The 14,801-nt window shown below is 44.1% G+C and overlaps 2 protein-coding genes and 2 long non-coding RNA genes across 5 annotated transcripts; 2 read left to right on the forward strand and 2 right to left on the reverse strand.

Moving 5' to 3' along the window:
- Nucleotides 1-581: 581 nt before the first annotated feature.
- On the reverse strand, nucleotides 582-12,472 carry LOC131582805 (uncharacterized). Its single transcript, XR_009278388.1, has 3 exons — nucleotides 12,289-12,472; nucleotides 3,158-3,254; nucleotides 582-1,890 (listed from the first exon to the last, which is right to left on the reverse strand). It is a non-coding gene; the product is annotated as an uncharacterized LOC131582805 (long non-coding RNA).
- On the forward strand, nucleotides 4,304-8,246 carry LOC131582799 (arylamine N-acetyltransferase, pineal gland isozyme NAT-3-like). The gene is made up of 2 exons (XM_058846299.1): nucleotides 4,304-4,443; nucleotides 6,256-8,246. Exon 2 carries the CDS (start codon nucleotides 6,263-6,265, stop codon nucleotides 7,133-7,135), a length of 873 nt encoding a protein of 290 aa, XP_058702282.1. The 5' UTR covers nucleotides 4,304-4,443; nucleotides 6,256-6,262; the 3' UTR covers nucleotides 7,136-8,246.
- Nucleotides 4,337-14,207, forward strand: LOC131582802 (arylamine N-acetyltransferase, liver isozyme-like). Of its 2 annotated transcripts, none has more exons than XM_058846303.1 (2): nucleotides 4,337-4,443; nucleotides 12,679-14,207. In XM_058846303.1, the coding sequence occupies exon 2, from the start codon at nucleotides 12,684-12,686 to the stop codon at nucleotides 13,572-13,574; it is 891 nt and encodes a 296-aa protein (XP_058702286.1). In that variant the 5' UTR covers nucleotides 4,337-4,443; nucleotides 12,679-12,683; the 3' UTR covers nucleotides 13,575-14,207. The 2 variants fall into 2 exon arrangements, with proteins under 2 accessions (XP_058702286.1, XP_058702285.1); XM_058846302.1 differs by lacking the exon at nucleotides 4,337-4,443 and adding an exon at nucleotides 10,043-10,101.
- LOC131582804 (uncharacterized) lies at nucleotides 13,063-14,291 on the reverse strand. The gene is made up of 3 exons (XR_009278387.1): nucleotides 14,206-14,291; nucleotides 13,311-13,484; nucleotides 13,063-13,162 (listed from the first exon to the last, which is right to left on the reverse strand). It is a non-coding gene; the product is annotated as an uncharacterized LOC131582804 (long non-coding RNA).
- Between the last annotated feature and the right edge of the window lie 510 nt (nucleotides 14,292-14,801).

The following is a 14,801-nucleotide window of genomic DNA, read 5'->3' on the forward strand; positions in this document are numbered from 1 at the left end:
TGCACATTGCTTTGTGCTGTAAACATACAGGGCAGGCAGGAAAAACCTGTGAAAAGGATATTGAAGAGTGCACAAATTCCTGCAGCGCCACTTGGGAGTCACAGCAGTGTGTCCCCCCGAGCACACTGCAGGGCAGAAAGCAAATAAAATCCCAGTAAAGGTAAGTCTGGGAGAGCATTTTTAATCCAGAACATCTCTCTTTTCTTTTCCCCACCTGTACACCAAATTCAGCAGTGGAGTGGTGGGAATACTTTGTCATCACAAACATATATTATTTCTGTGATGTGTGTTAGTACATTGTAATGAAAATGTGTTTTCCAAAGGCACAGTTGCTTTTTTTCCCCTTTGCTGTCACTGTAACACTCTTCACCAAGATAAAAGGTTTCCTTCCCATCTACCTCCAAAAAGAAAATATAAAACCTGAGTAATAGGAAAGACAGAACTCATGTAATTGCTCCTGCTTTGCATGCTTCCAGGCTGATTGCCTGAACTATGACTGATCCAGATTCCCATTGAAGTCCGTGAGGGTTTTTGCACTGAAACAGCAGTTTGGTTTTGGAGGAGCTCTTTTGAGGAGCAGACCCAAACCCAGGTGAGTGGATGCAGCATTGCCACGTGGTTCTGATGGAATGAGGACAATTTAACCCTGTTGAGGATGAGGCTTGGTGGTTTCACGGCTCATAAATGGTGACTGCTGCTGCATTTGGGCATATTTACCAATATTTTTTCTTTAGAGGTTAGAAATATATATATGGAATTTCAGAGGCTGAGCAAGTGCACATCACCCCCTTGTATTCATACACATGTCACCCTCCTTTGGTCATTTCACCGTTACATTATTTGAGAATATTTTCCTCTTAAAAAATATTGAAACTGTATTTTTTTGCAAGTGGTGCACAGGTTGGAATACCCAGCCATTCCTGGGCCTGGCAGTGATAGAGACTGTTGACTTGCAAACCCTCTTGGTGAGGCAGCTTGTACCAAAATGGGTGTAATTATGTGTGCCCAGGTAACAGGCTATTTTATGTATTTGCTTAGCAGGAATTTTTGCAGATGATCAGCTAATTCATTGTAACAGGATGACTTTTGAGCTAGACCAATATAACATTTATATTTTCAAATGAGGCCTTTCTGTCCCTGCAGAGGAGAATTCATGGCCCTGCAATCACCCAGCAGCTACCAGTGATGAGTGATGGATAATAATGGAGTCTGCTTTCCAGTCTCCATGACATTCTCTCAGCCCTTTCAGAGTTTGACAACACTGCTGGCATCTCTGGGAGAGGAGGCCCATGAGATGGAGACAGGAGCAGCCTGTTAGGGGTGTGATTATTGCTTGTGAAATGGAGGCAAATTCTCCATCTTCCTAACTGGCAGATGTATAGGCACATTTACATTAAAAGCAGTTACTTAAAATGTTCTATTTTTCCGTTAAAGCCTCTGTGAGATAAAACCATGCATGTAGAAAAGCCAGTTGCTCCCCTTGTAATGGAATTTAACTGAATTATGACCATTTATGTGTGAGAGATTCATGCTGAAACCCTCAGAGCTGGAAGGATCTGCAGACCAACGTGGTCTACATTAACACCATCAGAGTTAGTTTGTGTGAAAAACCTCATCTTGGCAGAGGAGATAACTTTTGACCCCCAGCAGCCCTCAGAAAGATGCGATAGAGGAAACACTAAAAAGAAAGATTTGGCCTCTTCTTCACTGAGGAAAAGCCAAGAAATGTCCAGCACAGCTGCTCCCTTCTGTAGTGCCATGGGGAAAAGTTTCTGCTGGAGCTACAGGCTCATCCTTTGGCTGGATGGACAACACCCAGCTGCACATGGTGGATGTTGAGAATACAAATCCAGAAAGACACGTAGCCACAGCTTTGATATCTGGAATTACCTAAGGAAGACAATGAATGTCAAGCATGAGGGAGTACTGCCACTATGAATATGTTTAGAGGCGTGAATATTATTACCAGTCTTGGATTAGGGCAGCCTGCATCTATCAAATTCCCTTTGGAAATGAAAGGCAAGAGCCAGACACTTGGCTCAGAGCTCAGTAGGACCTGACCTCATGTAAAAGTTTAAGATGTCAGACTAATTCCATTTAAAACACCTCAATTGCTTTATTACTTTAAGAGTCTATATATATGTATAGTTTGTATGTTAGACATCCTTGTAATAAGATAATAAATATAAGAAAATATAACATAATATAATATTATATAATAATATAAATAATGCACCTTCATTTTTTATACAGTGTGCCAGAGAGCTGATTATAGAAGGGACCAGACACTTGACTTTTACCTCAAATAGGGCACCCAATGCTTTTATTTCCCCAAGTAAATACTTCAGCATCTAATGCTCCATTAAAGCAGGGAGGGAGAGATATTTGATGAGGCCTCTCAGGAGAGTCAGGATGAGAGAAGGATTTCAGTATTCAATTTAATGCTGTCAGCAGTTTAAATTTATATAAAAGTGAGTGCAATTACATTGAGGATCTTCTGGAAAAATCTCAGCCAGCTCTGGCTCCTGCCAAGGCTGGGAAGCAGCGTTTCAGTGTCCAGGTGGACAGCAGTGTCCTTTCCAAGGACATTCCCATTTCCACACTCCCCCCGTGGTTGTTGTGTTCCCCATCCCAGCTCTGCCCTTTGTGGCTCCTGGGGACAGGTGAGGGCACCTTGTGGCCATCACCCACAGCTGTCACTGCAGTTTATTGCCCCACCTGGAATTAGCCCTGATGATCTGCCAAGGCACTGAACAAACTCCAGCAAGGCTTGGGGCTCAAGATCAGCCTTTCCTTACCTTTAGCATTCCCTGGCTTTGAGCTTTGCCCTGTGCTGGCCTTGGGCACTCCTGGGGAGCTCGTGGTTGCAATGGCTTGGCTGTAAAATGTGCGTGAAGAAAAAGGAGAGTGATGCAGGGTTGTGAGCTGGGATGAGAATTTGAAAGACATGGAAGAAATTCTCAATATCAGATAGGTTTTAGCGAGAAGAGCTGAGAAAAGCTGAGCATCAAAGTACCAGGGAAAATGGGTTTTACTCCTCCTGGGTCAGAAAACATCTGTATTTATAAACTGGACCCCAAAGTTCCCTAGCACTGACCCTGAGCCAGTTCACATAAGGGAAACTCTCTGGACAAGGAGCATGGATGGGTCTCCTCACCTGTACAGAGACAGGTCCATGGAATATCAGGAGGGTTTCCATCAGGACTGGGATCTGCCTGCTTGACTTTTGGCTTCTCCCTGTCAAAATGAGGGTTCTGTGGGAAGAAAAGATCAGTAGGATTCAGACAGGAGTATGAACTTTCTCTTTGTACTGATTTGGATCTGCCCAGATGAGCCTGATGAGGGCAGGTTCTCCTTTCCCTTCAGCATCTTGTGGCTTGGGTTCTCTCTTGTGGGGTCACATATGGGCCACTGATGGGATGATAAAAAGCCAAAGAGCTGTGTAATGGGTTGTCACAGATATCTTAGTTTCATCTGATTTATTATCCCTGCTAATTATCCCAATAAATCAGTGTTTGAATGGAGCTTGGCACTGACACTAAATGTGAAGGACTGGAACTACTGTCGGGGAGCTAACAGGGAAGATCCAGCTGTAGATGTCAGGGAATGAATCAGACTTGACAAAATGCAAACAAAATTGGGAGATACAAAAGCAATATTAAATACTCTGAGAGGCTGGAGCTCCCTATGTGTTAATACTTCATAGTCATCACTCTGCCAAGAGCATCCTCACCATCAACAACATCTGCAGGCGATTCCTGTGGGTGAAGACCAAAGGATTCACACTGCTGGCCTGGTGCTTTCTTATATTCTATTAAATTTGCTGTAATAATCACACAGAGCAAAGGAAGCAAAGGCAGCACTGAAGCTCCTGTGCTGCAGACTGGGGTAAGCAGGTTGCAGGCGCAGGTTACTGTGCTGAAATCTTGCTGTTCTTCAGAAGCAGTGCCAAAACCTTCTCAGACTGAATGCATGTGAGCTTTCCTTCCCCACATTTCCAAACAAATAGTAATCTAATGACTGGGAGAAGAAAACTGCATCACCCGAGTACATCCAGCAAGCTACTGAAACAAAACTATTTTGGTGACAGCCTGAGCAGGCCCCTGCAGGCAGCAGCAAACAAGTGAAAATGTGAAGCAGCCTCTGCTCTAACAACAGCCAGGTTTACACTGCTGCTGGCTTTGCTGGCTCACTCCAGCTCTCACGCTCCACCCTTCGGGGTGTTTCTTTTCCCTTTTTTTTTTTTTTTTTTTTTCAGCTTTTGCAATCTGACAGAGGCGGGTGAAAGCAAGTTGAAGGAAAGGAAATTGCCCTGAAAAGCAGCTGGAAAGCAGTCCTCAAACCCTGTCTGTGCTAAGCAGAGGACAGCCAGCCACGCCACTTGCTTAGCCTAGAACCACCCCAAGCCCTGGAGGTACACTGGCACTTGAACTGATTTTCCAGGTAAGTCTTTTTCTTAACCCCTGGATCTTGGTAGCTGAATGCTCTCTAACCAGGAAGTTAAATCTGGCTGGGGACAAAGCACAGCAGAAATGGTGTAGGGCAGAGCAAGGAGCTCAGCTGCTCGGCGTTGTAGATACGCTGGTTTATTTACTCAGTTGTAAGCTTCAAGCAACTTGGGCATTTGTGCCATCTGCCTCATTTCAGCAATCCCCATTAAAACAGCCCTCTAAACACCCTCAAGAGATGGACAGACAGACAAATCCACACCAACATCTTCACTGTAAGTAAAAAGTTCTCCTTGCTGTGGCAGAGGGAAAGGAAGGGAGAAAAAGGGAAAAACATCTCATTGCTGGTGATGCTGGTTTAAAATTCACACAACAAGAACTAAGCTTGTGCCAAGTTTTCAGAAATGAATAGAACTGTAGTTCTGGGAAAATCCTGGGAACAGCCAAAAGCTGAACAAAGAGAACCTCCTGACTGTGATGCTCTTAACCCTGTCGTGGATGACTCAGGCCTGCTCGGATGTTGAGACACGGTGGTGGCCATGATGCAATAGTCAGAGTTCTGTAAAGGTATCCCAAAGGTCGTGTGGGGACCCAAACCATGGCCCCCTCTGCTTCTGCCAGGATATTACACCAAACGGGAATTTTTCATGTTCATTGTTTTGTTTATGTACTGACAAAATTCCCATACAATTTTGGGAACACCATTTTTTGTCAGATTGGGAATACTGTCCTGTTGAACAGTTGGATATTTTTGTTTTGATTTTACTTTGGGAGTTGCATACAGAAACCTGAGAGCATTTTTGGACCTCTCAGGTCAATAATGAGAACAACATTGCTCCATACTTACAGATGTCTGAAATTTAGCAGTGCCTGGGGAGAAATAACAAAAGTATTTGGCTCCATCAAAATCTCATCAAGGGCTGGAAGGGCTCGAGCTGCTTTCCACCCCTGTGTTTGTGAAATAGCCTTGCACTGAGCCCTGTGCCATCCCAGAGGAGGGCAATGCCTTCTCCCTCACCCACAGGCAGCCACCCACCAGTGGGAAGACCACGAGCAGAAGGAGCAAGTGTGTCCCAAAAAATGATCTCAGAAAATGCGAGGCCTTTGAACCTCGTGGTTTAGGCCCAAACCTTGGTTTCCTCTTGTTGCTGGTGGAGGGCTGTGATTAGCAGGACTGGGGAGCTAAGCTGTGCTGTGGGGAAACACAGCAAAAAACCTCCCACAGCCTTTTCTACCTTAAAAAAACCTTCTGCACTCCAGGTCACATCTGTTACTGCCGGCACGGAGAGCAGGAGCAGGAGACCAGCTCATGCCTGCCTGCCTAAATAATGAACAAAACCCCATGGCAGGACAGATTGCTTCAGGTTTGGTTGCAGAAGAGGCTCTGGATCACACTGTAAGAGTGGGAGGGTTTGTTTTCTGCTTCTGCACTGCTGAGTCAAACCACGAGCAAAGCAGTTCAGATCTGGAGAGTCTCAGTTCCTATAATTTCTAGCAGGGAAACATCGCTGCTATTGCTTTCGTTCCTTCCTACAGAGATTTGTAGTTTTGCTGGGCAGGAACTCTGCTGAAATGTGCTTACCACAGCTGGAGCCTCTCATCACAGCTGTAAAAGAAGCAAATAAAAATAACATTTGTACTCATCAGCAGTGTCCCATTGGCTTCTTTCAGCACAATTACTCAGCTGCCTTTGATACAAACATTAGTCAAATCCTGCTCTTCTTCCAAGCACCCCATTATAAGGGATGGGGAAGAGCCTTCCACCAGTTCTGACACAGCCTATTATTTTTTCCCACCCTTCTCTCAGAGGCAGCATGGACATCAAGGAGTATTTTGCCAGAATTTCTTACCGGGGCTCCCACAATAAGCCAGACCTGGCTACCATGTCAGATATTTTCCAGCACCACATCCAAGCTGTCCCTTTTGAAAACCTCAGCATCCACTGCGGAGAAAGAATTGAGCTGAACCTGGAAGCAACCTACAACAAGATTGTGAGGAATAATCGTGGGGGCTGGTGCATGGAAAACAACTACCTTCTGTCTTGGGTCCTGAAAACTCTTGGCTACAATGTCACCCTTCTGGGATCAAAAGTTTATGTCCCAGAGCTCGACAGCTACCCAGATGAAATTGATCATCTGCTGCTACAAGTGGAGCTTGAGGGAAAATCCTACATTGTGGATGGGGGGTTTGGGATGGCCTACCAGCTGTGGCAGCCAATGGAGCTGATTTCAGGGAGAGATCAGCCTCAGATTCCCGGGGTCTTCCGTTTTCAGGAGGAGAGTGGGAGCTGGTACCTTGAGAAGGTGAAAAGGAAGCAGTTGGTTCTCAACCAAAGCACCTCTACTTCCCAGAACATGGAAAATGAAGCTTGCCGTCGGATTTATCTCTTTACCCTTCAGCCACGAGACATTGAGGAGTTCAGGGGCTGCAATGCCCACCTGCAGACAGCTCCTGACTCGCTCTTTGTGACCAAGTCCATCTGCAGCCTGCAGACTGCCGACGGCATCCGGGCACTGGTGGGGTGGAAACTCACTGAGATGAAGTACAATTATAGGGACAATACGGATCTTGTGGAAATCAGAACCCTTGCAGATGAAGAAATAGAGAAAACACTGAAGGAGAAATTCAATATAACACTAGACAAGAAATTTGTACCTGTCAATACGAGCAGGTTTTCTCTGTTCTAACTCACTGCCTGAATTACAGTTCAATCCAGTGGCATTACAGGCAATTCTTCCCTCTCTTTCTGACAAGCATCCAAAGGTTAATCTTTCTCCTTCCACCTACACCAGTGTAAGGCAGAACATACGAGCATGGATCTGAAAAATAAATGGATTTTCACAACTATTCCTGCATTTCTTTTTAGGTTGGGTACAAATAATTTCTGCCTAGCTCAATCAAATCATTGCCCTTCTGTTTGTGCTTAGTGGGAAGCAGACTCAGCCCATTCCCTACTTCTTTCGTCTCTTAAAAGCTTTTCTAAATGCACCCAGTGTAGCTGGGCAGAATGATGGAGCTGTATATCTTTGTCTTTATTACCTGGTGCTTCCACCTGGGGAAAATCATACCTGCCTCTTAAATGAATACTATATTATTTTGGGAATATAATAGCCAAAAAACCACAAAGACATCCTGTGCTGAGTTTCTCCAGTTAAGCCACAAGCCTGTTCTTTTTGCTCTCACATCCACAACACCCTCTCACGTGGCAGTCAGGCCATCTCACACCTGTGCAAACTCACCATGTGAGTGCTTGAGGACAGGTTATTTACGATTTAGAACTGATGATAAGAAATGTGTTGTTTCTGACTTTGCACAGCTCCTGGTCTCTCAGTGACATAAGCAAAGAGCAGCATTTCTCTGAACTGAAAGCATCTCCTGAGCATTTTGTTTGCTCGCACTCAGCAGCAGACTGCTGGGAATACATGCTCCTCTCAGCAGACTCTACTCCGGGCGTCATTGCACCTTAATTATTATGGCTGAACCCAAACACATGCACAGAATTATTTTTCTGAAACATATCTGTTCTACTCAGGATGTGTTTGCAGTGATATTAATTATACTGATATAAGGAGAAACCATGAATCTTAATCACATACCTAACGGCTAAGATTTCTAGTAAGAGAAATTACTCAAATGTGACCATTTTGCCCTTTGAGAAGATGCTTGATGTTCCTTTATGTACAAATCTTGGAAGCATTACAACTATGCACTTATAATTAAGCAAATTATATTAGTGAATTACAATTAAATAAAAAATCAAGCACTGTGAACTAGAATTATTCAGATGTTTTTTTCCCCCTAAATTACAGCATGTATTCCCAAAGTAAAAAAAAAAAAAGTTATTAATCACTGAAATTGTCCTGATTATTTGTATATGCTAATATTTTCCAGCTAAGTCTTTTAAAAACACAATAACTCACTGAACCTTTTTCACTTGCTATGAAGCACGTGCAGCTTTCTAGAACTAGCAGTTTAAATTTAATAAAAGCTGCTATTCTGCATGTTCAAAAAAAAATTTCTTAGCGACACAGCAAGCTCCTGACACGCCTGTCTTCCCAGAGTCGAATTCACTTACATGTGCTTGGCTGCAGGGGTGCAATAGTTCTTTACAGCACATGAGGCCCTCCCATCCTATGAGAAAATGAAATGTGGTTGTAAAAGAAAGAGAGGCTTCTTATGGTGTGGACCAGCGGCTTGCAACACAAATGCTCAGAAGAAATTGTCCCAGGATCTGGCTTGTTTATGACCTGTGTTTTTCTATGGCTCCCAAATTAGTGTGAGAGCTGAAGGAGCTAAACTCAGTGGGACAGCAGGGACGAAGCATTGGGATGCAGGTGAAAATCCAGGCAGGTCTTGCAAAGCTGTGGGGCAGGAGAAGACCCACACAGAGCTGAGAATCTCCATCCTTTGTGGGAACAAACATAGGAAACACCTAAAAAGAGCTGTGCCCACTCCTCTCTCCCTGTGTCAGGGTGTTTCCTGCCCTTTGTAGGGTTCCACAGGCTGAGGGGAATGAGTCCAGAGCTGTAAAATCAGACCTTTAAGATCAGAGTAGGGTGTTATGTCCACTGCCCCTGAGATGCTGCGTGTGGAGGGCAGGAACAGGGAAAGCCGCTTTTCCTTCTGCTGACTTATTTTCTGGAGCATGTACCCAGGTGCTGCCCCTGCACAGCCCAGCTCAGTGCTCCTGCTCACCCACTGAGGCACAGTGTACTGCTGACCAATGCAATGAAACTTGCTGTTGGAAGGAAAAAAAAAAGGAAAAAAATAAAGAGATTTTCATTTCAGATTGCACTAGTTCATTTTTTCCTTATCGCTAACTTTGGAGGCAAATACTTAAAGGCACAGCAGGTTCAGGGAGCTCAGAGTTCTCTTGAGAGTCCATCTTTCCTTTTGAAGGACAGGGCTTCTCTTTGAACCCAGGGGAATTTAGACAACTATGTGCCTTGGCAGATCTGACCTTGCTGCTTTGCAGGGGCTGGTGTCAGCCACGAGGAATAGCTCAGTGTGGTGTGATTAGTTCAACAGCTGCCATCCCCAGCAATAAATCACTGCCTTCCTGCCCTGGATTACACTCTGTCTATCATAAGTCACTTCCTACAGGGATCCAGACCACATCAGTGTCAACAAAGTAAAATCTGCATCATTTTTTCACGACTGCTTTGCTGCTTTAGCACGGGAGAGCCCACCAAGGTGCCCCAGACACTGAAGCCCCTGGGTGACCTGCAGGATTGAGGCTAGGTCTATAGGTTATAACCACTTAGAAAAGTTGCCTATGATACCCATGCTTTTCACTCCTGCAGGGCTTCAGCTGTCATTCTGTGATGTGGAAGGTTAAAATCTCCTCAATATTATAAGCAGGTTGGGGATTGGATAATTTTCAGGCCTTCCGTGCAGCACCTAACTCAACGAATTGCACGACAGGACTTTCCACACATATGCCAATACAAATAAACCAATAAAACCATCAGAATTTAAACTGCTATAAAAGAAGAAACTCTTTCCCCTCTTTGGCTGCTCTGCTGGAGGATAAGGCTGTCCCTGCCAGGCAGTAAAGGCAGCCTGGACCTTTAAGAGCAGCAGTTGCCAGTGCAGCTCTTCCTGGGAACTTTGGAACAGCCCAGGGTGAAAGCCTGAGCTGCCTGCCTGCGAGGTAAGCACTGCATGCCTGATCTTTAACTTCATCCTGCAGCTTTGGGAATGCCCACCCCTGTGAGTCTGCATACCCTGTGCACAGCACTGCAGGTGTTCTAGCAAAGCATAAACTACAGGAACCACAGGGCTGGTGGTGAGAGAGCATTGCAAGGGCATTTTCCAAGCGCAACATGGAGTGTGTGAGAGTTAAACTAACCCTTTATGCTGAGCCAGAGTGTACGAAAAATGCAGCTATTGACTCACAGTGTAACTCAGAATCAAACAAACAGTGTAGGCATGTGCAAGAGGATCCAGCCTTGGAAATCCCTCATGGTTTTTAGCAGAGGAGAACTGATCCTAATATTCAGCCTAATTACAAAAGGACCCAGCGATCCCGGGGGACACGTGCAGACAGGCAGAACTAACATCTGAATCTCACTATCCACGGAGCCGCAGGAACGCTGAGCAAAGCTCAGCTGCTGCAGGGGCAGAAGCAAACGAGGCTGAGAGCTGGACTGGGGCTCGGGATATTTGGCAACTCAGTTTTGGAACGCAAAGTGTCCCCAGGGAGAGAGCTTGCTCACTGCTGCAGCCTCATCACTCGCACAGAGGGAACGGCTGTGCCAAGGAAAAACCTGCCTCCAGGACAGCGAGGGAGTAAACGCTGATTTATGTGGATGCTCCCTAATGTCAATGATGTTGTAGTGCAGCTTTATTATACTTAAACCTCTTTAAGTATTCATTGAGATCAGAGCACATTTTGTCAGCCACCGCAAGGCTGTCTCTGAAGCAGACTTTAAATTGATGGGGCCAGAGAAGGGGCAGCTGGGGAAACTGAGGCATGGGCAGGGAGTTTCCCAAAAGGTTTTCCAAATTATTTTCCTGAGGCCTCACTGCCAGTGCCCCATGAGGGCTCTCCATGGCTGGATGAGAGGAGCTGGTTTCATCCTGTGCTTTCCCCATGTCATGGGGACACCCAGACCTGGGTGCAAAATTGTTGAAAGTGGGAAAAGAAAGAAAAAATGAGGCAGAGGACCATAGGATGAGCCTTGCCAGTGAACACGTGTGCTGTGTGCTGGGAAGGAAATGGCTTTCTACAACTGTTTCCAAGGAGATCCTGCCAGAGATGAGTGCCCTTGTCCTAAAAAAGGGATGGAAAAAAATCATGAAATGCAGTATCAAAGAGACATTACTGTTTTTTCATGTAGACTCTTTGGGTCCTTTTGAAGTGAAAATGTTTATTTCTTATTCCCTTATTGGGATAATTCTCTATTCTATCACATTTTCCTGTGGGTCTGCATTAGTCTGATTGTTGGTACTACTACAGATCAGCAGCAACACAACAAAGTCATGTGAGTTGTGCTGCTGGCATCAAGACTGGGGTTAAAGTTGAGAGATAAGGCCATTGGATCTGCTCATCTGCTGGGGTGGGGCACTTCCACCTATGGACTTGAGGTGGGATTTTCACAAGTTTCTGGCATGGACATGGGGTCAAACCCCTGGGGGAAAACAGTTGGACTAAAACTGAGAATATTCAGTGGAAGGTAAGTTTGTCCCATCTCATCCACATCAAAAGGTTTTTGGAAAATCCTCCCAGGGAACATTCAACCAGTTGAAGGAAGCAAGAAATCCTCAGACTTTTTGGAAATTAACACAGGCCTTAAGAGATTGTGAATTGCTCTGAACAACAAATATCCTTGCATGGAAAAAAGCCAAATTAAATCTAAACTAAAGGCAAAATAAATCCTTGCAGAGAGAAGATGAGACACTGAATTAGAAGTCTTCCAGGGAGCCTTTTTTTATCTTGGCCACACAACCAGTACCAATGACAGTGTCTTTCTGCTAATGAAAGGGGATCAGAGATACAAAGACACAAAATATTTCCAATAATTTGATCTGAAACTAAAGCCCTTAGTTTGTAAAAGACGGTCAAAGAAACCAAAAGATTATGAATATGCCTTGTATGTACTTTTAGATCAATTCCTTTTATCCTTAGGTTAGAAAAATTAAAGTCCCTTCCTTTCACAGTCAAAGCCCTGTCTAAACTCCCCAGGGAAATTTAAGAGATTAAGAAAACAACGATCTACTTCACATGGAAACCTGTCTGAAATGGTGGCACACTGAGATGTTAATCCCAGTTAACTGAATCCACGAATGCAAAACCTTCCAGTTAAATTACCTGTGGGATAAAGAAAGAATTGCTTACCTGGTATGGTAAAAGAAACAGTAAGATCCTACTGTGATTTTTATGCTGGTATGGTGTGGCAGCTTTTCTGCAAACATGTTATTTCTTGATTTTCAAAAACTTTTGTCATGTGGGACCCTCCTCTGTGGCCAGATTCTGTAATGGCATGTGCTGTATCTTCCCATGGGAAAAACATCCACCTGGTTTGAAGGCAGCCCCTGAGAGAGGGAAAGCATTATTGCCACCTGTTCCTGTCCTTTTCTCTTTTTAAAGAAATACTTTAAATTCTTTGAGATCCTCAATAAAATGGCCCAGACTACATTTGCAGGCTGGTTAACTTGTTCTACAGAAACAGGAGTGAACCCCTTGACAGCTGCACAGCAGTAACTGGCTACTTTTCTGCTCACACAGGCAAAATGAACATTCAGGAGTATTTTGGAAGAATATCTTACAGCAAGCCCCATAAGGATGCAGACTTGCAGACCCTGACAGCCATCTTCCAGCATCACATCCAGACCATTCCTTTTGAGAACCTCAGCATGCATTGTGGGGAGGCCATCAAACTGGATTTGCAATCTACTTACAATAAGATTGTGAGAAAGAAACGTGGTGGATGGTGCCTGGAAATCAACCACCTCCTCTTCTGGGCCTTGCAAGAATTAGGGTATGATGTCTGTATTCTTGGTGCAAACAGCTATGAGCCAGCAGAGAAGGGATACACTGCTGTTATAAACCATATCCTGCTGAAGGTGGTGATCAAGGGAGATTCCTACATAGTAGATGCTGGGTTTGGTGGTGCCTACCAGATGTGGCAGCCACTGATGCTGATTTCTGGGAAGGACCAACCCCAGGTCCCTGGCATTTTCCACTTCATGGAAGACAACGGCATCTGGTACTTTGAGAAAGTCAAAAGGAAGCATTATATTCCTGAGCACAGTAAGAGTGACTTCCCTGATACTCCAGAACTGGGGAACATCCGAAAAATATACAGATTTACTCTCGAGCCACGGCATATAGATGATTTCCAGGAGCTAAATGCCTACCTCCAAGTGTCTCCAGATAACATCCTTCGGAAGAAGTCAATCTGCACTCTCCAAACCACCAATGGGTTCCTTGCCTTGGTTGGATGGACCTTCAGTGAGATGAAATACAACTACACAGAGGACACGGACCTGGTGAACATCACAACCCTTACAGATGAAGAGGTTGAGAAGACACTGAAAGATAAATTCAATATAGTACTGGAGAACAAACTAGTACCAGTAAATGTTCGTGGCTTGCCACCTAATTTAGTGGATAAGATCTAACTGTAACACTGTGCTAGATAGATCTTTAAATAGCCAGGAGAAAAATTCTAAAATTAACATTAATTACAATAATTGCATTTTTAACTTGAGCTAGTCATCAAGCTTGGTAAATTCTAGTACATTGCTAATTAACTGCATATATCAATTGCATATTTTTTATTAAACCTCTCCTTCTTTAGAAAGCAAGACATCTTACTAGCTCAGTTCGGCTCATATGGAAATTGCTTTTTGACTACTTAACTTTTTGTTCACCTTCTCAAGAACTCATTTTATTGCAGATATATTTTGCGGTAAATGAGACCAAAATGATGCAGAAGGAGAGGTTGTGTTACCATTTTACATGAAAGACCTATAACCTTTTTTGGCATTATTTCCCATCTTCTCAGCAACTTTTACAAATTATTCACTTCCCTTAACAGTCTTAAAGCTGAGCTGAATTTGGCTTTTAAAGACTTTGTAGTAAAAAGAAAGGTTAAGACTTTCTCAAAACAAGCCACCATTAGGTGCTGAGTAACAGATGAAAACTTGAAGGATTTGAGTCCTGTTGCCTGTTCAGAAATTGACTTAAAGTAAGATATTTATCCAAGGGAACCTAAGCCCTCCCCAAATCTCTCTAATTTTGAGTACCCACCTTTTCTGACTCTGATTTATCTGTGTCTCTGAATTCAAAATCAAACCTGTGGAAGATAAGATGATTCAACACTTCTTAAAAATCAGGCTTTTGGTATCAAAACTGGAAAAAAAGCTAGGTCAGTCTTTGCAAACTATAATCTAAACTTTTGGGACCAAACCTTCATGTGATGTCAAGAGGACACGACAGCATTACAGATAAAAGTCTTTGTATTTACTACAAACAGTATTCTGCACACAGACCTATGGGGTACCTGATGTGCCTAAAACTTCCCCAGGTGCAGTCTAATGTGATCTTTGCCTTTCCCAAAGAGGCCTCCTCTGATGTTTCACCTCCATCAGATGAAGGGGAGGCAGGCTTGACTGGGGGAGAATTAAACAAAAAGGCCACGTTTTAGAGCAGAAATGCAAAGAAATATTTGCCATGGCATTCATTAGGTGTGTCCACAATAACTCCCTGCTGCAGCTGAGGAGTTGAACGGACTGAAAAAGTTCCTGTTAGGGCAAAGAAAGATCATTTGTGCATCCATGGAGCTCAGGGACACAGCCTGCAACACCTTGGCACCTCAGTGTACCCATCAGGGCACAGATGAACAT

Source organism: Poecile atricapillus, chromosome 10, assembly GCF_030490865.1.
Source record: "Poecile atricapillus isolate bPoeAtr1 chromosome 10, bPoeAtr1.hap1, whole genome shotgun sequence".
Classification (NCBI taxonomy): Eukaryota; Metazoa; Chordata; class Aves; order Passeriformes; family Paridae; genus Poecile; species Poecile atricapillus.

Bases quoted from the DNA above. Each gene is read 5' to 3' on its own strand.
- LOC131582799 (XM_058846299.1), top strand. From the start codon at position 6,263: ATGGACATCAAGGAGTATTTTGCCAGAATTTCTTACCGGGGCTCCCAC.
- LOC131582802 (XM_058846303.1), top strand. From the start codon at position 12,684: ATGAACATTCAGGAGTATTTTGGAAGAATATCTTACAGCAAGCCCCAT.